Source organism: Scardinius erythrophthalmus (assembly GCF_964197995.2).
Source record: "Scardinius erythrophthalmus genome assembly, chromosome: 20".
NCBI classification, from domain to species: domain Eukaryota; kingdom Metazoa; phylum Chordata; class Actinopteri; order Cypriniformes; family Leuciscidae; genus Scardinius; species Scardinius erythrophthalmus.
Window position 1 is genome coordinate 11,378,873 of NC_138240.1, and position 19,816 is coordinate 11,398,688.

General features: G+C 37.5%; 1 protein-coding gene across 1 annotated transcript in view; it reads left to right on the forward strand.

The window, feature by feature from the left end:
- fcho1 (FCH and mu domain containing endocytic adaptor 1) overlaps positions 1-19,816 on the forward strand; it is a 42,394-nt gene that overhangs the window by 7,583 nt on the left and 14,995 nt on the right. The window contains exons 2-7 of the mRNA XM_081348170.1: positions 6,191-6,244; positions 13,781-13,872; positions 16,303-16,377; positions 17,000-17,141; positions 18,235-18,387; positions 18,797-18,901. Coding sequence (XP_081204296.1) covers positions 6,212-6,244; positions 13,781-13,872; positions 16,303-16,377; positions 17,000-17,141; positions 18,235-18,387; positions 18,797-18,901 — 600 coding nt within the window. The 5' untranslated portion in view covers positions 6,191-6,211. The remainder of the gene's footprint in view (positions 1-6,190; positions 6,245-13,780; positions 13,873-16,302; positions 16,378-16,999; positions 17,142-18,234; positions 18,388-18,796; positions 18,902-19,816) is intronic.

A 19,816-nucleotide genomic window follows, 5' to 3' on the forward strand; every position in this document is an offset into this window, starting at 1 on the left:
TTGAAAGTTCAGAAAAACGGTGACTTATGGTCATATGAAAAGGCAAACAAATTAAAGAGCCATTTAACTGCTTTGAGTATAACGTTTCAGTTGTTATTTTCAATGTTTTATCTGTGTTTCAGTAAAATTATCTGCTGAATACAGACCTAACGACGACATGCTGTGTAGCATGATAAGAAAAGATAGTTTACAGAAATCTCAGTGCAGTATTTGCAGCATTGAGATGCAACTGTCCTCAAATTCAGGAGACCCTAATCAAATTGCTATCTAGGTCGTTTATGAGGCGAACACTGACCCCAAAAAACTGAGAAAGCAACAGCAAGTGATGGCAGAGAATAGGACTGTGTTCATAATTTGTAATGCTAATGCACCTCCGTCAGTGTCTTCTAGATGTGTACTGTCATTTAAATGTGCTGTTGGGCTGCAAAAACATGGTTTAATGATCTGACGTAATTAATGCATTGTGTACAATTGTTGATTGTGCATGTGCTTGCATGGCTTCCGCTGCTGGGTGATGCACCGGGTGGAGGTGAGCTCTGGACTGCTGTCATAAACTGTGCTCGAGCACTACTGGCAACAACAACAGCATTCAGCACAGCACAAAAGCGAGCAGAGACTGTGGTTTATTCTGCTGGGCTCTGAACAGAGGAACAAGCTGAACTCTGTTGGTGTGGAAGGATGTATTGCTGTTGTCCACATGGTGCCGTTCATGGTACCATTCGCCTGTAATGTTCAATGAGGTGACATTAAGTGTTGTCTAACTGCTAATTCGTCTTTTAGCAGATCATTTATTATCCAAAGCGACTCACACTTACTTTAGAAAAGGGAAACCTGGGGTTTAAGACCTAGATCTTGCACCTTGGTGATAGTTTATTGATCATCACCGCTTTAAAACTTTTAACCTTTAATCTTTACCAGTCCAAATCTTTAATCATGATGTATTTTCAGCTGGGAATAAACAACTTTATTTACAACATTTAGTTCTGGACTTTGAATCGGATTGGTCGAGCGGTGGTCTAACAGCTATGGCACTTTTGAATGATTAGTGTTGTGGATTTTTCAGCGATTCTTCCTGCATATTTTATCAATCCGCCAGTAGGTGGCATCAACTGACTGTCTTTATGAGTGAGTCACTGTCTCATTCGTTCAACTGATTTGTTTAAAACACTGATTCATTCGGAACAATAGAAGTGACAGGCTAAATTCAGAATAGCATTCTAGAATACTACGCTTACTTTTTCTGCAGTTAAAAATATGGCAGAAATAAGTTGGAGTATGTTAGTATGCTATTCCAAATTCAGCCGAGTCATTGATTCAAACTATTCATTCAATAACGAAAGAATTGATCGGCTGAATTTGCATACTTTTTATGGCAGAAATTAGTAAGTCTTTATGAGTGAGTCAGTGAATCATTCACTCAATTAAAACAAAAACACTAGGCTAATACATTGAGGTAGGAATTCATTTGTTTTGGCTTTGTTTGCAAATATATTTGTAGGAGGAGCAACAATAGACAAACTGGTATTGTGTCTAAAATGTAAGTTACTGAATGTTAACTTGTTCAATTAACTGTTCTATATAAGCAATATCACACTCTCTCAATTCTGCTGTTGTCAATAATAATGCTGATATTCAGAGCAACAACACGCTTGCTCGAATGATATTGCTTAATTATTTTTATTTCTATTATATTATAGAATACCTTGGCATATGAATGTGGTAATCATTCAGTAACATGGTCTATATGATATAATAACAAATTATTTTGTGTAAATTAAATATTAAACCTGACATTTTTTAGGGACTTTTTGATAATGAGGAAATAGCAGAAGGGGCTTCTGCAGCAAAGCCCCAGAATATCCATAAAAAATTCCCCCAAATGTATTTGTAATCACACCAAATCAAGTTCTGGGCATTTTGCTGAAGCTCTGATGCAGAGATACAGACAGGCTTGTTATAGGTGGGTGGGGGATTTGGCACTGCACTGCTGAAGCTTGCTGCAAAACCTCTCTGACAGGAAATGTTCTCAGCTCATTTTCTTTGCCAACGCAGGTGAGGAAGGACGCACAGATACACTCTCTGATTCACACTTATCCACACGATAATACGTATTAGAAGCTGAATTCACCAAACAGCCATAGCTCATGTTCATCCTTCTTGTTCATCAGGGATTTCGATTTAAGTAATATCATTTCTTATAAATGTATTTCAGGCTACTGTCGGTTGGTTAGCTCCCCTTAATTTCTTTACTAATGGAGCCCTTGGCCCTGAAGTAATAAGAAAATTTTATTTCAAAGCATGCCCTCTTCCTCATTTTGAGTTTCACTCCCCTCTCACACACTTAGTGTCACACTCATAAAATCACTCTCTGACTTTGACAGATGGGGCTTTAGTAGCCGAGCAGGATGTCTACTGTTGATTCTTGGCTCTGGAGCCAGGCTTCACTCCTGGTGTGAGGTCAGCTGAGGGTTGATACGCTGCTTCTGTTTATACACTGCACCTTATGAAGCTTCGGATTGAAAGAGAGAGAATAGAGATCAGCGTCTCCCTTCTGAGCTGCATCTGCATCTGCCAATAAAGCTCTAACAATCCTCTCAGCCACAGCAGAGTGAGAAAGAGAGAGAGATTGAAATGATGCTGAGCGTTGTCATTTAAATTCTGCCAGAGAGTAATGAGGATCACTTAGTGGTTCTGTGCTTTAATTTTAAGCTCCTCATTTTTCCTGGCACCCTATCTGTTTTTTTGTACTTATTGATTAAATGAATTAATGTGACATGGCATGAGCAAGGAAATCTCCTATTTTTTTTTATTTTTGGGGGTCCTGACTCCTGTGCTAGCTAAGCAAGTGAAAATGAGATGAATGTGAATGCTAATGGATGGATTGGGATAGACGTCTTTAGAGAAACCAGCTACTATTAACAGTACACTGGTCCTGAAAGACTCACTGAGCACCAGATGGATCCTCCAGAACTCGCTTCACAGTGACCACCAAATCAGCTAGGAGGCTTATAGTCTTCAATGGAGAATTCAGCCGCACATTCACTGTGTTTTGGTGCCAATGCCAAACCCAAAGGGTAGATTTGCCATGATCCCAAATGTCTGGAATGTAGTTATAGCTTGTTATTTTACCCAAAAAATTATTTGTGTATATGCCATTAGTTGATAGTTACAAGCATGTGTTAAATGGATATTTTAATGGTTATAAGATTTTAGTATCGCTATATTATGTCTACAGAGATACATGGTTGACATAGACCTAATTACAGGGAATGAGAAGAAGCCAATCTTTAGAAATTCCTTCTAGTCCCAGTTGGATTGTATTCTTTCTCTGCCACATTACGCCCTGATGTCTGTTTGGAGACCTCTGAACCGGCGGCTGAGTCTTATTTTTGGAATGAGCCATGCTGCCAAGCTTGTGTCATCCATACACCCCTAAGGTTTGTCGGGTCGAGATAATTAAAGGGGTGTGAGAGATGGATAGAGGGAGTAAGGCGTAAGCATGAGTATTTCCCTGTCCATGAGAGGTTGTGCTGTGCACCGGCTGATGGTCGTCAACAGTGCCAAGAGAGGCCCGGCCGGCCAGAGAAAAGCCCTGTGGTCAGCACTCCGTGGGCTGTAGATCCTGCCAGCATCCAGCTCTCAGAAACATAACAGGAATCACACCTCCAACCGGCTCTCTGCTGGGCTCACGCCTAGCACCCACAAACACGTCTACTCAAGGACAGTGCTATCATTTTGGCAGTTGCATCACTGCTAATCTCTATAAAACATGTTTTTAAAGACCATACTTTGTAGACCAAAGATTTACTTTCAAATTAGTATTAGGTCAGTTAGGCTGATCTTTTTATCAGCAGAAAAGTTCTGAACATTTGTGTATAAATTTCATAAAACATACACAACTATCATTCAAAAGTTTGGGGCTGGTCTTTTATGCTTACCAAGGCTACATTTATTTGATTAAAAATACAGTCAAAACACTAATATTGTGAAATAATAATAAATTATTGTTAGGGGTCATGATTGTTTTATTCTTTTAATATGTTCCTTGTGGTTTGCTAAATGTTAAAAAAGCCATATCAAAATTCAAGAGCATATAATTCTAACGTTTGTCGTTGTCTAGGACGTCTCTCCTCTTGCTAACTCCCCTCTTCATGCTTCTCTCTCCTCCACTCCGCACACCCCCCTTCATGTGCACGCGCACTAACCCCCCAACCCCCACCCCCAAATCATTGTTTGTTATGTTTCGTGGTCCAGACTGGTCCAGTTTGTTTTTGTTGCCGTTTTGTGGAGCCTGGGCTGTCTACAGAGACCGCATTTTTTTACAGTGTGTTCAGGGGACAGGCAGCTAGCGGATAATGAGGAGATGTTTGCTGTATGTGACAAAAAATGTTTCAGCCTAAAAAACGTGTGACATCGCTTAGAGCACCTTTAAGGGGGCTGATTCTTTGAGGCTTGTCAGTAATGGGCCACTGTTATGATTGGCTTATGTCATTGTATAGGGAAAAGTGTAAATGCCCCCCACTATTGCACGCGATTAATTGTTATAAAAACATCTATATAAAACCGTAATTTGCAGACAAAGCATTATCAAATTGTTTACTTACGGTTTGCGATGTAGCTGCTGTCAAATGCTCCAAAAATAAACATGGATTGCGTCCTCCGATGCGATATATATTCGGGATTTCACCCTGATGTTTGTGGCATCATAATGTCAGAAAGTGTGCTAATTAAAGCAGTGTCCAAGTAAGTAGTCCTCATCACACATAAATAGAGAACTGTTATTCTCATGGCGATGTGGGTTTGAATGTACAGTAGCATGTGTCCTGATCCCATTCCCTTCTCCCTCCATCTACCTCCACTGTCCTGTCAGGCATTTAAAGGATTTAACCTGACTGCTGTCAGGAAGGATCCTCATTATGAGCAGTAGGCGTTGTGCGGTAGGCTGCTGGTCAGAAAGCAGGAACACAAACCTGCTAATATAGTGACAGTGGACTGGAAATGCCCGTCACATTTTGAGAGCCAGCAGTCACTGCCAGGATGTGTTTACGAAAGAGAGTGAGGAAAGAAACGGATAGTGAAAAGGATGGTAATGTGTGTGTGTGTGTGTGTGCAATGAGAGAGGCTGTATTACAGAAAAGCATTCTGTAGTGACTCAGCTCTTTGCACCTGTTGTCTTACCTCAGAAAGATGTTCAACCGTCGTATACACAGCTGCAGTAAAGATGCATTCTGAAACATTACTCAGTTCCACTGATCTGACATCTTAACTTTCAAAAGCTTTTTCGCGTTTTGTTTAGCCCCTGACGTTGTGTATGTTACATTTGATTTCACTGAACAGTGAAAAGAATTCAGTGGGATGCTCAGGCTATTAGCTGAGGTGATGGTTTTATATTTCTGAGTTGGCTGACATTTACATTCACAAAGAGAAACTTCCGCAGTCATCTCAGTGTCATCTGCTCCGCTAGAGCACTGAAACATTGAAACTGAGTGTGTTTGTGTGTGCACCTCAGCGTGGGTTTGGTCTAATTAAAATTGCCTTGAGTTCTTGCCACTAGCCCCTGCAGGAGCCTGCTTTCATCAGCACTATCTGTCTGTCTGCTCTACTGGTTAACCTTGTTTTTGATTGTGTACCATGTTTCTTCCACTGACGGTTCTCTGAAATGCATCCATTTAACAGGTTCACTTAGGCACATCTAATATCAGTTGATTATGCACAGAGAAAGACGGCCCCATCTTGTTTTAAAGATACTGAATTAGTCATTAGCCGGGTTTCCATTATAGAACATCTTAAAACATTTTATAAATACATAATTGTACATGCTAATTTTTATTTAGATGAACTTTTCTGTCATTTAACGCTCACTTAGTTCATCTTTTAATAATAATAATAATTTAATAACACTTTTAAATGTAATCTTTAGCAAATCTCAAAATCCAAAATATCATATTTTCATACTGTACATTATAATGTGGCAATTTAAAATGATTCATTTTAATTTGAGTGTTTTTTTATTATTATTAATTTGGACATATATAACATTAAAACGTCTATTTATTAATTATTGGCTATAAATAATGAGTATGAGTATGAGTATGATAATGAATATGAGTTTTCCTAAAAATCAGTTTGGGAAAAAAAACACCTCTAAATATTATATCTGGTGGCATAACCACCTTCTTCTCTCTTTCAGAACTCTCTAGGAACCCTCTAAATGGAGATGGCGTATTTCAAGAACAATTTTTGGGTAAGTCTGTCACATTTCTTATGCATTGTGTTCTTTATGTTCTAGCTTTGTACAGTAAGAGCAATGTTTACTCAGCGTATGTTTCATACAGTTGCCTTGTAAGCAGTTTGGGATTCATATGCTGACTGTTTCTGTCACATCATTGAAAGTATAGCGGATAGGATAGCGAAAGGAAAGAACAGAGAGAAAAAAGTTGTAAGAACAAAAGCAGAGGGCCAGGGCTTTGTCAGCTTTCCCATGAGGACAGCCGTGCTCTGCATTTTCCACACACCTGGTAGGGCTATTTCAGGTGCGTCCTACTTTAATACCTAGCCTGCCCCTCTCAAAGAATGAGGAAGAAGGGAGGAAAATCAAGCCAGAACATTCAGGAACTGCTGCTACTGAATGAAGGCCACATCACACCAGTACAGAAGGCTTCTTACCAGATGAAGACCTCCATATGTTAGAGAAGCTTACAACATCTGTGGCGTCAAATTAGTTTTGTTTGAGAAGTAGCAAAGTGGCATTTAAATGTCATGTTAAAATAAACATCATACAGTGATTGGTTCCCTCCTGTTTAAGCTGAACACCCCATCTCTCATTTGTAGTCTTGACTAGAGTTTTATTTTTGAGTTCCTCTACTGTGTTCTGTCTGGTTGCAGCCTCTGGCCTGCTGACCAGTTTGGGCCAGGTCATGTGATTGTCTGGCTTTGTGTCGCAGGACTGTGGTAGATGCAGAGACCTCCTCTATTGTGTTGCGTTCCTACACAAAGCTGGTGTAAAACACCCCCCAAAACTCCCAAGCATCCATGCAGAACTATTATTCACTCTCGACCCCCTCCCATCGCTCATGCAGATGTATGCAGACGCTCTGGCCTGCACTTTTTCCTGTTACTCCGAAAAGCAGTTTTTAAAGTCAACAAAATCAAATTGGCCTTTCACAAGTTCACACTTACATATTATAAATAGAGTAAAGGTTATGCATATTTGGTGGGCTGTCAGAGGGGAGGAAGCAGAAGTGAGTCTGCTGTGTGTGTATATATATACACCTCTATCTTGTTAATTGAGTTGATTACACATTTTTGGTCTTTTTGTGCATGATTCATCAATGCAAGTTGTACCGAAGAACTGTCATTAATTCATCAGATTAATCAGTTAATTCATTTTAACAGTCATTTTTTGTTATACAAAATGAGTTTCTTTTTTTGGTTGATGGAACCGAGGCTGCCTAAATTTCAACCAATGAGTGCTGGTGGTGTTTCAGTAGGAGAGTAGTGACAATGTAATGAATTCCTGATGGGTAAATGTCTCACCCTAAAATTTTTTATATATATATATATAGAAATGCTTAGAAAGATTATAGAACACATTACAAATACTGATTCATGTTACCTTTAAAGAAATTCATTGTCATTCTAGTGTGTGTGTGTGTGTGTGTGTGTGTGTGTGTGTGTGTTTGCGTGTAAAATGATCATAATTGTGTGTGTTTGTCTTGTTGTGTGTGTTCGTCCTGCTCTGACTGTTTCTTCAGCACTGAATAAAAACACCTGTGTGAAAAGACTGAAACGACACATTTGGGTAATTACTGAAAATGCATGATTAATTAAGTCTCTGAGAGGGAATTCACAATCGCAGTGATTAAGCACATTCCTTATTTAGCTCATACGTCTTCATCCTTACAACTGTCTTCAATCTGTTTTCTCCTCGGATGGAAAACAGGGCGTTCAGCAGGCTGTCAGATGTTGTCTCACAACAGAGAGCTCATTTAGCAGCCTAATCAGTTCATTTAGTTTCACTCTTACTGTTCTTTTTCAATTTTGCGAGCTTGGATGTAGATTTTTCAGTGTCACATTAAAGTATTCGTGAAGCTTTGGAAGATGAGGGTTTATTAGATCTAGAAAGTTGTTAAATGCGGTCATACTTTAATAGCTCTACAAAGCATGCATTTTCTCGCATTTGCTAGTGAAAATTACTTTGGCCACGCCAGTGCGTGTGAAATATGCCACCTAAACCTCATGAACTTATCTAGTACCATCAGAAAAAACGAACATCATACACAGATTACATTTCACACTAAGACTGGCAGATTGGCTGCTTTTTGTTGGTTTCCATCCAAATGAGACATTTTTTTTTAATTCATTTATGGACACATGCATGGACGTTTCTGTCCATCGTTCTCACAGTGTTGTGCTTTTATAATTAATGTTTGATGTGGAAAGTAATGTATAGTGTGTGAATATTAATTGCATCTTTAATTTGGTCATGGATTAGTAACCCTCTGAGAGTATCCATACAAGTAACAGTATAATTAAGAATTCAAAAATAAGGTTCATGAATATTTATTATTCAAAACATAAGCCATGCCTTTATAATAGTAGAATTTGTTAATTAGTTACCTGATTAGAACACACTTAACAGTGTCTTCCTTTCAGCATATAAATTATGCTTACTGAGCAAATCATTATTTGTCCCTGTTCAGTTGGGTTTGGGGTCATGATCCATCAGTTTCCACTGTCATAGAGAGGCTTTTTTGTCTTGTGCATGTAATCAGCAAATAGCATTTCATTAAAAAACAACAGAAGAACAAAGAACAGAAGTCAGAGAAATCCTCAAGTTAATGTATAGCCCTGTCTCCATCTCCAATTCAAGATAAACATCACTGATACACTATATCTGTCTTATTGTCCCATTCGTGTGATTTAATCAAGACTAGTCTAAAGGTAAAAGAGAGGAGGATGAAATACTTTAGGTCAGTCAATGATTTCCCTCTTTCTCACCTTAAAGCTAATGCAGTTATTCATCACAGGTGACAGGACTGGGCCATGTGTGTGTGTTTTACCCATAATGCACAGTCAGCAGTAAGTCCTTTACAGCCCCTTTGGAGGGAATTCTGGGAAATGAGCAAATAATCAAATATCCAACATACACATTGTTATGAACAATCTCATCCGAGATTCTGATGAAGATACAAATGATGATGAAAAAGAAAAGAAATTCACTGAGAATTATTTTGATTCGGTTCTGAAAATTGTGACTTTATTTGATTCAATTTAGATTCATTCTATTTCAGTTATAGTGGTAAATTGTGCTTACATTTTCTTACAAAGAGAAAAAACATTCTCTCTCTTGTAATGCTCTAATTTATACAGACTACAGAGCAGTATTTCAAATGGATCCAAATCGGTTTTCTTTCATAAAAGAATCAACTCTTAAGAGCCATTTGTTTCAGGAGTCAGATGGGCAGAGCTGTACATACAAGTTTTCTCACAGCCAAACTAGAGGTCTATAAAAGATAGATCTTGGGACTTTAAGAATTGATGTTGAGCAAGAAGAAAATCACGCAGTCCTTCTCCTTCTCGAGCCATGGTGAACTCATGGACCTGCACTGACACTTGAATGTGAAAAGGTTTTTTGAGGGACTACAGTGTTCTGTTCTGTTGCTTGTCCTTTGTGTTTATTGGGTCTCACATGATTGCCTCATTGCCCCGAGCATCATGGCACTGGAACATCCTGCAATCTTCTAATTACAACTTCCATGAGACGTGGCTTATTCATCAGACTCCATATTAGACCTTCTTACATGCTGCTTGTGTGTTTACAGCATAGGGTTAATTAAAATCAAGTGAGACTGGTTAGTTCTGCAGGCTAACACAGGTTATCATTGTGAGGTGGTGCTGTTGGATGTTCAGCCTCATGCTCAGACTGACTTTCAAAAGAGAAACACATAGACATGGCATGATGGGAAAATTTTAAGTTGAAATGATTCCTGAATAGATTTGTAAACCCCTTTCAGAATATAGCTCTCAACACTAATGACTTAACACATTACAAACAGATTTTAGGGAACCCAGCTCTCTTAAAACTTTTAAAGCCCCCCGTGGTGAAAATCAAGCTTTTAATGTTGTTTATGTCTATGTGGTGTTCATGATTCATAAGTCAACACCACTGCTGAGTATTTTCTCTTTAAAACTACGGTGAACCAAAGACTGTCTCAAAGTCTCAAAAACGCAATTTGAAATTGCTGGTCTGTGATGTCACAAACTACATTGTAACCAATTGTCACATCAAAGTGCAGACGGGCTTTAGCATATCATTAACAGCGAACTAGCAGGGGAGTCGTGAAAGAAGCCAGGTTATCCCAGTATATTTTTCTGTTGATATGAAAAATCAGGTAGATTTAGCAATATAGTGAGTGTATGATGGATATTACAATGCTTTGATGAACTATATACCTGACTCTGAGATGGTGGACGGGAACATGGTTCTCTCCCTAAGACACGAAACGAGCAGTTTGTGTGAGAAAACGAACAGTATTTATATCGTTTTTACCTCTTATACACAGCCACGTCCAAGTGATCTGAGGGCCCAAATATTTCATACAGTACATTAGAGTTAATGCATTTTTTATTACAATATTTTATTTATTTATAGTATTTATAATAATTGTATAATATAACATATATATCAAAGCTTTTCTCCACTTCCTTAGAGGAGAGGTCAAACTGATTTTTAACAGTCCTGGGACTTGTGATGAACAAGACAGAATACTTCAGCACCGACACACACGTATCGTATGCCCCTCACCTTATGGAATGAGCTGTCATGTGTCTCCTGCTCTCTCACAGTTTCCAGGGGAACCCTGTCGCTTTAGCAACTGCTATCTTGGTAGAGACACGTTAATACCGAGCGGATTGGAGTTCCTCTTTCAACACCTGCATCTCTGCTTAATGTCATCGCAGCCAAGCTTACATTTTGTTTCTCGCTCCCTGTCTGTCATGCTTCAAACATAAAGCGTCCTCTGTGGCGGCATCACGTTAGAAAAGGTGAATGGCAGATACTGCTGTATGCTTTGCAAATGAACTTCAGGGAATGAAGCTATGAAAGAACAGACTGTCCACAGATGGGCCATCATTCCATATGCTTTCAGCACTGAATTCTGACTGAGGAATCCAGGGGTCTGTTTAAGCCTGCCTGGTAGTTGTTTACCATCCTGTATATAAAAAGAAAGAGGGAAGTGAGAGAAAGAGGCAGAATAGAGTGAGAGAAGGAAAGACGGCTTTAGAAGGGGTGCTGTTGTACCTGTGCTGTGTGGGCAGAGCAGAGAGAATCGTGGGAGATCAGCTTTCCAAAGGGGTCAGGTTTCAACAAGCACACTGGCTACACAACAAACATCAGCTGTTGTTTTTCATTTCGTTCTAACATTGAAATTACATGTTGGTTGCAACTGGTCCATTTGGTCCAACTGTTGTTTTGTGACCAGGGTTCTTTAAACAGCACTATACTGTGAACAAGTACAGCATAAAAGACTGAAACTGAACACCAGAAGGGTCCATGGGTAACTGATACCTAGTCTGGATTTGACTATAGTGCCACAGGAACATAAAGCATAAAGTGATCCCCACATTTTCAGTAACCATTTTTTTTTTTTTTCATATAGGGATTTTAAATAATTTTTCAAAAAAATCTTAAACTTAACGAACCACAACATTTGATTCAAAGCAAAAGTATGTGATTGATTTATTTGGTTCAGTTCTCTTTTGGCACTTCACCTCACTATAGAATTGTAGCAGCTCTCTGATTGGCCCAAATATTTGGATAACCTCTACTTTTCCTTGTGGGACACAAAAGCTTGACCTCTGGCCTGCTTTTTTGTATGATTTGCAGTTTTTTTTAAATCTGAATATTTAAGGCTAATTTCACCTCAGAACATAAAAAATCTGCTCTTTAGAAACACAAATGTGTAAAATAGACCTCAAAACAATTACGCTTTTGTTCAATGTCACAAATGTCTAGAATTCAAATATACCAGATTCAAATTCAAACTATAAATAAAATATTCCCGCAATTTTGTTAAATGTCACAAATAAAATGTAAATTTACAAAAGTCTAATTCATTTTCTAGTCTCATAAATTGACTTGTAGCTCACCAGTTTTTCCACTTTCTTAATGAGATCTAAAAAGATTCAGTTTAGACTTAAAGCCCCCCTGTGGTGAAAATCAAGCTTTTAATGTTGTTTATATGTCTATGTGGTGTTTTTAATATGCTTTAAGTCAAACCATGTGCAAATTCATAAGTCAGCACCATTGCTGCTGAGTATTTTCTCCATAAAACTGCAGTGAACCAAAGACAGTCTCAAAAACGCGGTTTGAAATCGCTGGTGTTTCTGACGTCACAAACTACCTTGTAAACAAACATGTCAACGTGTGGATCTCTGAGCTGGTGCGAGTGAGTGGAGGCGGGGTAATTTACATATTTTTTAAAATTAAATATGTCATTCTGATGATCAAAGATGAGTTAAAAGGGCTAAAATTGTTGATTACAGGAGGACTTTAAGTAAGTGACAGTTTTGTAAGAGAAAAAGTGCTAAAAGTCTTTATCTGCAATACTTGACATCAACATAATGGTTCCCCTTAAAATTTGTATAGAATTGATATTGTGCAACACCTTTGCAGTAGATTGTTGGAATTAGGTTTTGTTTAGTTGGCCCTGTCCAGTTTCTATCTTTGGACAGTGGGAATTTCGTCAATCCGTCTTATACCTGGGAAGTTCTTTCTGTGGTTTGGAGATATTTATGGCCACTGACTTCTCTGGTTCTGTCTTTCTTTCTCTCTGTCCTTTGTTGACATTTTTCTGTTTGCTAAAAGAAAGGGGGCTATTTTTATACTTGCTAACTTTGACCGCAGGATGTGCTGTTACTTTGTTCCAAAGGTTATCATCTGAGGATCTCCCCTACTGGGCCTTAGCCTTTGAGGGAAGTCTGGGAGAAGTGTTGTGCTCCTTGCTCACGTTGCATGTTTTGCACACACTGCTGTGCTATTCTTTTGTTGTTGTATTTTCACAGCACCAGACATCCCACCCCCACAGAAACTCATTTCTGGAAGTTAGCGCACTATATTTTTTTATATTATTTGTATGATTCTTTTGTTAATCAAGTATGATAAAAGTATTATTTCCTTAAAAAGATGTATTTCTGTAAATGACTGTTGAGATTTTCAGTTGTGTATTTCACAACCAGAGGGATGAGGGTTTGGCAGGTTATTCTCTGAATGGAATTTTTCCACATCAGTGGACAATAAAAGAAAAACGCTTGGTTTGTTTTTGTTTGTCTTTGATTTGATTCAGTGTCTTTTATGCCAAAAACAAAACAAAAAAAATACAAAGTCAGACTGTCATTCTTACATTGCATTTCCTAAAATAGAGGTAACATGTACAGTAACATGAGTGACATAAGAGTAATATGGTTTAACTTTTATTTACTTTTCATTGCATTTTTCAATTGGAAAAAAGTCAATTTTGGAACCTGTCCAGTCAGCAGATTTTTATTTGTTCCTTCTCTTGGTTTAGTGTAGTTCTCCCTGACTTCTGAAAATGATGAGAAGTTTGTAGAAATACTGACATTCTGTACTGCACATATTTTGTGCCTGCTGTGGCCAATGGCTCACAATCGACACCCCAGCCTTCCAAGTTCCTCTTGCTATTTTTATTTTGACACATTCTAATGATGATTGATTTTGCACACACTACATGAATGTGCTGGTGTTTTTGTTTGTTCACAGGGAGAGAAGAATGCAGGCTTTGACGTTCTCTACCACAACATGAAGCATGGACAGATCGCCACCAAAGAGTTGGCTGAGTTTGTGCGCGAGAGGTGAGGTGTTGTTTTGGGAGGAGTTGTCATGGTGATTGGAAGGAGGGGGTGATATGGTGTAACTGGTACTGACAGGAATGTGGCGTGGAATTTGTTTTCTGCTCCTCACTTCTTGTGTTTGTAACTCAGCTGTAGCTGTTGTATTTTTGATAAGTTACATCAAAGTGGAATATTCATGTTATAATATTTTGATAATGTCTTACGTTATGCTGTATTATACTGTACGTTGTTACTGTCGTATGTGATTTTATTGTATCTTAGAAAGTAATGTTACACTCTTACGTTAAATTACATTACATCTTATTTAATGTGACATGACATGCTGGGGTGCATGACACGTATTATCTGATCATATTAAGGTATGTTACGTGATTCTGGGTTTTGTTAAAAGAGATGCTTTGTCTTATTTGATCTTATGTGATGTTAGATTACATTTTTTGTGTAGTTTTTTTTGTCTTATTGTATATTGTTACATTACATTATGTTACATGAATGTGTTTTATCTTATTTGATTTATTGTATCTTACATATTGTTACATTACCTTATGTTGTTACATCACATTATTGTAATGTTTTGTCTTATATGATGTTACATGATGTTTTCTGTGTAATGTTTTGTCTTATATGATGTTACATGATGTTTTCTGTGTAATGTTTTGTCTTATCATACAGTATAATTTTATATTATGTTATGCTAGATAACATTACTGGAATGTTTTCTTATTTGATATTATCTCATCAGCTACATAATATTATGTTATAGTCTTATTTGAACTATGATGTTACATTACATTTTGCTATGTTGTGCTGTTTTGTCTTATTATTATTTAATGTTACATTAAGTTATGCTACTCTAATATTTTGTCTTATTAGTAATAACAGCAAATTATGCATAATTACAAGCAACAAACCTTAAACCAAACCCTAACCCTAATTATATAGTAAGTACATGTTGTTAATGAATATTACTCAGTACTTAAAATGTAAAAAAAATACTGTAACAAGTGTACCTTAAAATAAAGTGTAGCCTAATATTACATTACAGTAACAACGCAACATAGCGTAGCATAATGTAATGCTATGACTGCCCAGTTTCACAGACAAGGTTTAAGCCTAGTCCCAGACTAATATTCATGTTTGAGCTGTTTTAACTGAAAGCAACTTGCACTGACATAATCTTAAAATATGTAAGTGCCATTGTTTTGTCTCAAGATGTACACCAGTAATGTTTTTTAAGGCACATTTTAAAAAGCTTCTTAAATGTCCTGATTGAACTAAGGCCTAATCCTGGCTTAATCTAAGCCCTGTCTGTGAAACCGGGCCTGTATGTAATCTTTTATGACATATTATCTTTTGCTTTTTTGCTCGAATTACTCTCTTTGTTCCATTACTTGCTTTCTCCACACCACAGTGCTGTCTTTCAGCACACAACACCGGAGTGTCAAAACACACTAACCTGAGAGGAGCAGAGCAGTCAACAAAGTGCTCACTGTCCACCCATACACGTCCATAAATGCAAGGCAATGCAGAAGTCAGAAATGCTTTGTGTATATGCAGTGGATGAAACTATGAAGATCTATCGTTTCACCCTTCCACTGACAGCATATGTGGGACGTGTGAGCATTTCTTTTGGTCTGTAGTAGACACTTGAGTTGGAGCTAATTGCAATAATTAAAATGAAAACTCCATAATGACTCTCTCATTCTTCAGAGAGAATAGAGACTATTTAGAGCTCCGCCAAGCCCACTGCCAACTTTCATAGTCTCTTCTATCCGTTATAATAGAGTTGGATGCAGGCACCCTCCGTCATGGACTAGAGGATTAAATTGTATTTTTTTGTGTGTGCGTTAGAAATCTGTCCAGGAAAGCCCTGGAGGAGAGTGCTGAGAAACTGAAAGAGACAAATGCGTCCCTGATAAAAGCATAGCTTGTGCAATAAATTACATAAATCAATTTTCCAAAAGGCCATTTTGTATCCACTCAGGACATTGTGCCTCAAAGTGTCTCTGTTCCTTGAAGAATCTGACTTGACCGTCCCTACAGAAAGCAAAATTTCACTCATAAGAATCAAGTAAGATGATAAGGCCAACAATATAGCCCGGCGTACTGGCATAATAATGACAACATCCTTTTTCCCATCAAAAAAGCTTGGCTTATCGAGAAGGCAGATCATATTAGGATATAGAATATTAGGTGTTTTCAGCTGTGGCTGTGGCAACTATGAACTACTATGTTTTTTTCACTCTTGCATCTTGCATCAGTTTTTGTCCTGATGTGTACCATTGCGAATATAAACACTTAGCACCCAGCACTGAAGAATTGTTTGTGAACTTAGAAGCATTAATGTTGGTGCTTAATCACTTTAGTGAAAGCATTTTTGCGAAGCGATTACCTGCTGACACTTTGTGTGTATTTGTGTTTGCATTTAAGGGCAGCCATTGAGGAGACTTACTCGAAATCCATGAGCAAACTCGCCAAGATTGCTAGCAATGGAAGCCCTCTTGGGTGAGTGATTTCATTGCTGTTATTATGAGAGTATTATGTGTTGAAAATCACCATTACCTTCGGATTTATGTCACCTGGAGATGAACAAAACATTGAAAAGATTTCTCTTGAAAAGAGTCCTGCTGCTGGCTTACAGATACTTATCAGCAGGGAGATTCAAGTGAATTGCATGCAAGTATTTTTATTTTGTGCATGAGTACATGTGGCTGTGTGTAACTGGACGAGAAGTCATTGCTATGGTTAGCTCTTTCCTCTGCTTCCTTCACCTCACTTCCTGTCTGCACAAGCATGTGCTAGAGTAGTTGTCAAAACAATCACGCAGTGCTCTAACAATGTAAAAACTGACTCTGCAAAGGTGCAAAGTTGGCATAGAGTCAAATTCGTAAAGAATTACGAGCATAAATGCAAAGCTAATAGAAATTTAAACTTTTTATTTGGCCATGCAGTTTTTATATACTTTTTTTTCCTATGAACTTTATGTTTGAAAAGAGGTAGACTTACAAAGACATGGAAACCTGTTGTTTTTCTAATACTGCTGTGCTGTAAAAAAAAAAAAAAAAAAACCTGAGTGGCTTATGCACTTCCTTTCATTAGCATCTAACCACCTACTTCAATTTTCCAGCACGTTTGCCCCCATGTGGGACGTGTTTCGTGTGTCCTCGGACAAAGTGGCCCTCTGCCACCTGGAGCTCATGAGGAAGATGAATGACCTCATCCGTGACATCAGCAAGTACAGCGAGGAGCAGGTCAAAATTCACCGCAAGGTAAATAAATGTTTTTTTAATCTTGCACATGCTTTTGATAAATAACTGGCTTATGTACCCACAATTGTTCATCGCTGTTTTGTTTTTCATTAAGTGTCCACCACAATGTTTCCGATCCCCTGCAGTACTTCAGTCTGATGTGAACGAGTGCATTGAGTTCTAATGTTGTGCTTAAAATCTTGATTGTAAGGTACAACGGGGTTAAACTCGCACCGGGGGAAAAGTGCCTTTGATTTTATTTTCCTCTAAACCGGCACAAAAACTTGCCGCAACGCTTTACAAAACATCTGCTTTTCAAGATGCACGTGGAAATTTGTCTGATCGTGGGCAGCAGTGCAAAGTTGATTCTGCTGTAATTTGATCTAATATTTGGTGTTTTAAGATTTTGTAAATATAAGTAGCAAACGAGAATCGCTAAAATTATTCTTATTAGGTCTTATTAAGGATTTTCAATTTTGTTCAAGCTAATTAAATAACGAAAGAATATGTAAAAGTATGGTATTTGGGGGTAGGGTAAAAGGCACCGAAAGGCACAATAATTAAAATTATAATAAATAGCCTGCTGACTTTTCCATTTGTTGACATGACATGGTTAGATTCAGATGGTAAGTTGGGTGTGTCCACCATATTTGTAATGAAACCGTCATATTTATAAATATGATATCAATCATATCATGTAATAAAATATAATGTATTGTTACTACTGTAAATCTATATTTAATTATTATGGGATCTCCTTAAATGGTTTCAGAATCTTTACTTTAAAAAAAATGTGTTTCTGTATTTTTTAAATATATTTATATATTAACAAATTGTAATTAAAGTATATTTATTGGACAAAACTGAATTATTTTATTTATCAAAATAAACAGAAAATAGTACACACTTTGCTAAAGTGGTTGTTTTGAACAAGTATTTGTATAAATGTGTGCCTTTTGCCCCGTGCGTAGGGTAAAAGGATCACCCTGCCACCTCATAAGTTTATATGATTTTTAAACTAAATTAACCACTTTTTAAATTTATTTTCACACAAAATCTGTTGCTCCATCAATGTTAATATACCCTATATTTAACTATGTTGTGTCTTGTGTAGACGAAAGAGGAAGTGATTGGTACTCTGGAGTCAGTGCAGTCTCTTCAGGTGCAGAACGCCCACCTGCAGAAGGCCAGAGAAGGCTACCACAGCAAGTGTGTAGAGCTGGAGAGACTACGCAAAGAGGGAGTGCCTCAGAAAGAGCTGGAAAAGGTGCTTGTGTTTGAGAGAGTCCAAAGAAGTTCAAATTTAAGTTATTCACAGATTTATTGGACTTGAGAACCGGGTCAGTTTGATTTATGAAGCAGTTTTGTGAACCATGTCAACTGATTCATTGAAAAAGCACAATTTGTTAACGAAGCTGCCATTACTACTTTTGGCAGATGTCAAGATTTTCTCAGAATAATGACTTAAACTTTGAATTGAAGTTTAAAAGCATGAAAAAAGCTAGCAGCTGCACAATTCTTCATGATTCTTGTGTTCCACTGAAGAACGAATGTCTATGATTTGAAGTTTGGAATGACTTGACTGCAGCTTGTTAATTTTTTGGTTGAACTAATCCTTTAAGCTGGTAGCCTTCTTGCAATATATTTTTTTCATCTGCCTCTTTCTCTTTTCTCAGGCTGAGCTGAAATCGAAAAAGGCAGCTGAGTCGTTTACAGGGTCTATAGAGAAGTTTAACCGTGCTGGAGGAGACTTTGAACAGAAAATGAGTGAATCAGCACAGGTTGGTGATTTGACAGTTGAGGGTTTTTTCCCATCCCTGCTGAGCGCATTTGTCGCATTTGTGAAACTTCATTAAAGCAGATAATAAGCTAGGTTAGCTCGCAAGTTATCATAATCAAGACCTTCGGAGCAATTTCAGTGAGCTCAATAAAGCCATGTGAAGTAACCATGACTACGAGGGCCATTAAAGCAGTCTGTTTGACAAAATGATTACATGCCTATAGTCTATTTCTGCTTGATGTTGACCTGCATGCATGAATAATTTGAGAGCGAAGGATGAATCTGTAAAATGCAAGAGAAGTCCTGACCTCTCTCTGAGAGCACTGGAGTCATGGGATCCCCTTAATTAGGGCATCAACAATAATCTTAAAATTATAGAGGCTGACCACTGTTAAATACTAGGGCCGGTTCTGTTACTCAAGCAAAATCTAAACATTTCCAAAAAAAGGATAAAATATTGAAGCAAGACCTTAAGAAGATTTATATAATTAATATATATGACGGTAATGACAAAAAGTAGGCGGTGAAGATTATAATTATTTTATAAAATATATTTATGTTTTATAACTGAACTTTCATTAAGAAACATAATTTTCTGTTTTTCTTTAAATTTTGTTAGGTAGTTTTGTTAACGGCTTTAAAGCAGTAAGGGAATTGTGCTATATTGTGAAGATTCACAATACTACTGTTTGGGGTTAATACGATTTTTTTATTCTTTTATTCAGCTAGGAAGAATTAAATTGATCAAACAAGAAAGATTTTTTACATTGTTATCAAACTTTTCTAATTCATAAATTCTGTTATTTTGTGCTTTCTATTCATCCAATCCTGATTAAAATGTTTCATGGTTTCCACAAAAATTATTAAAAACAACCATTTACAATATTGATAATAATAAGAAATGTTTCTTGATCAC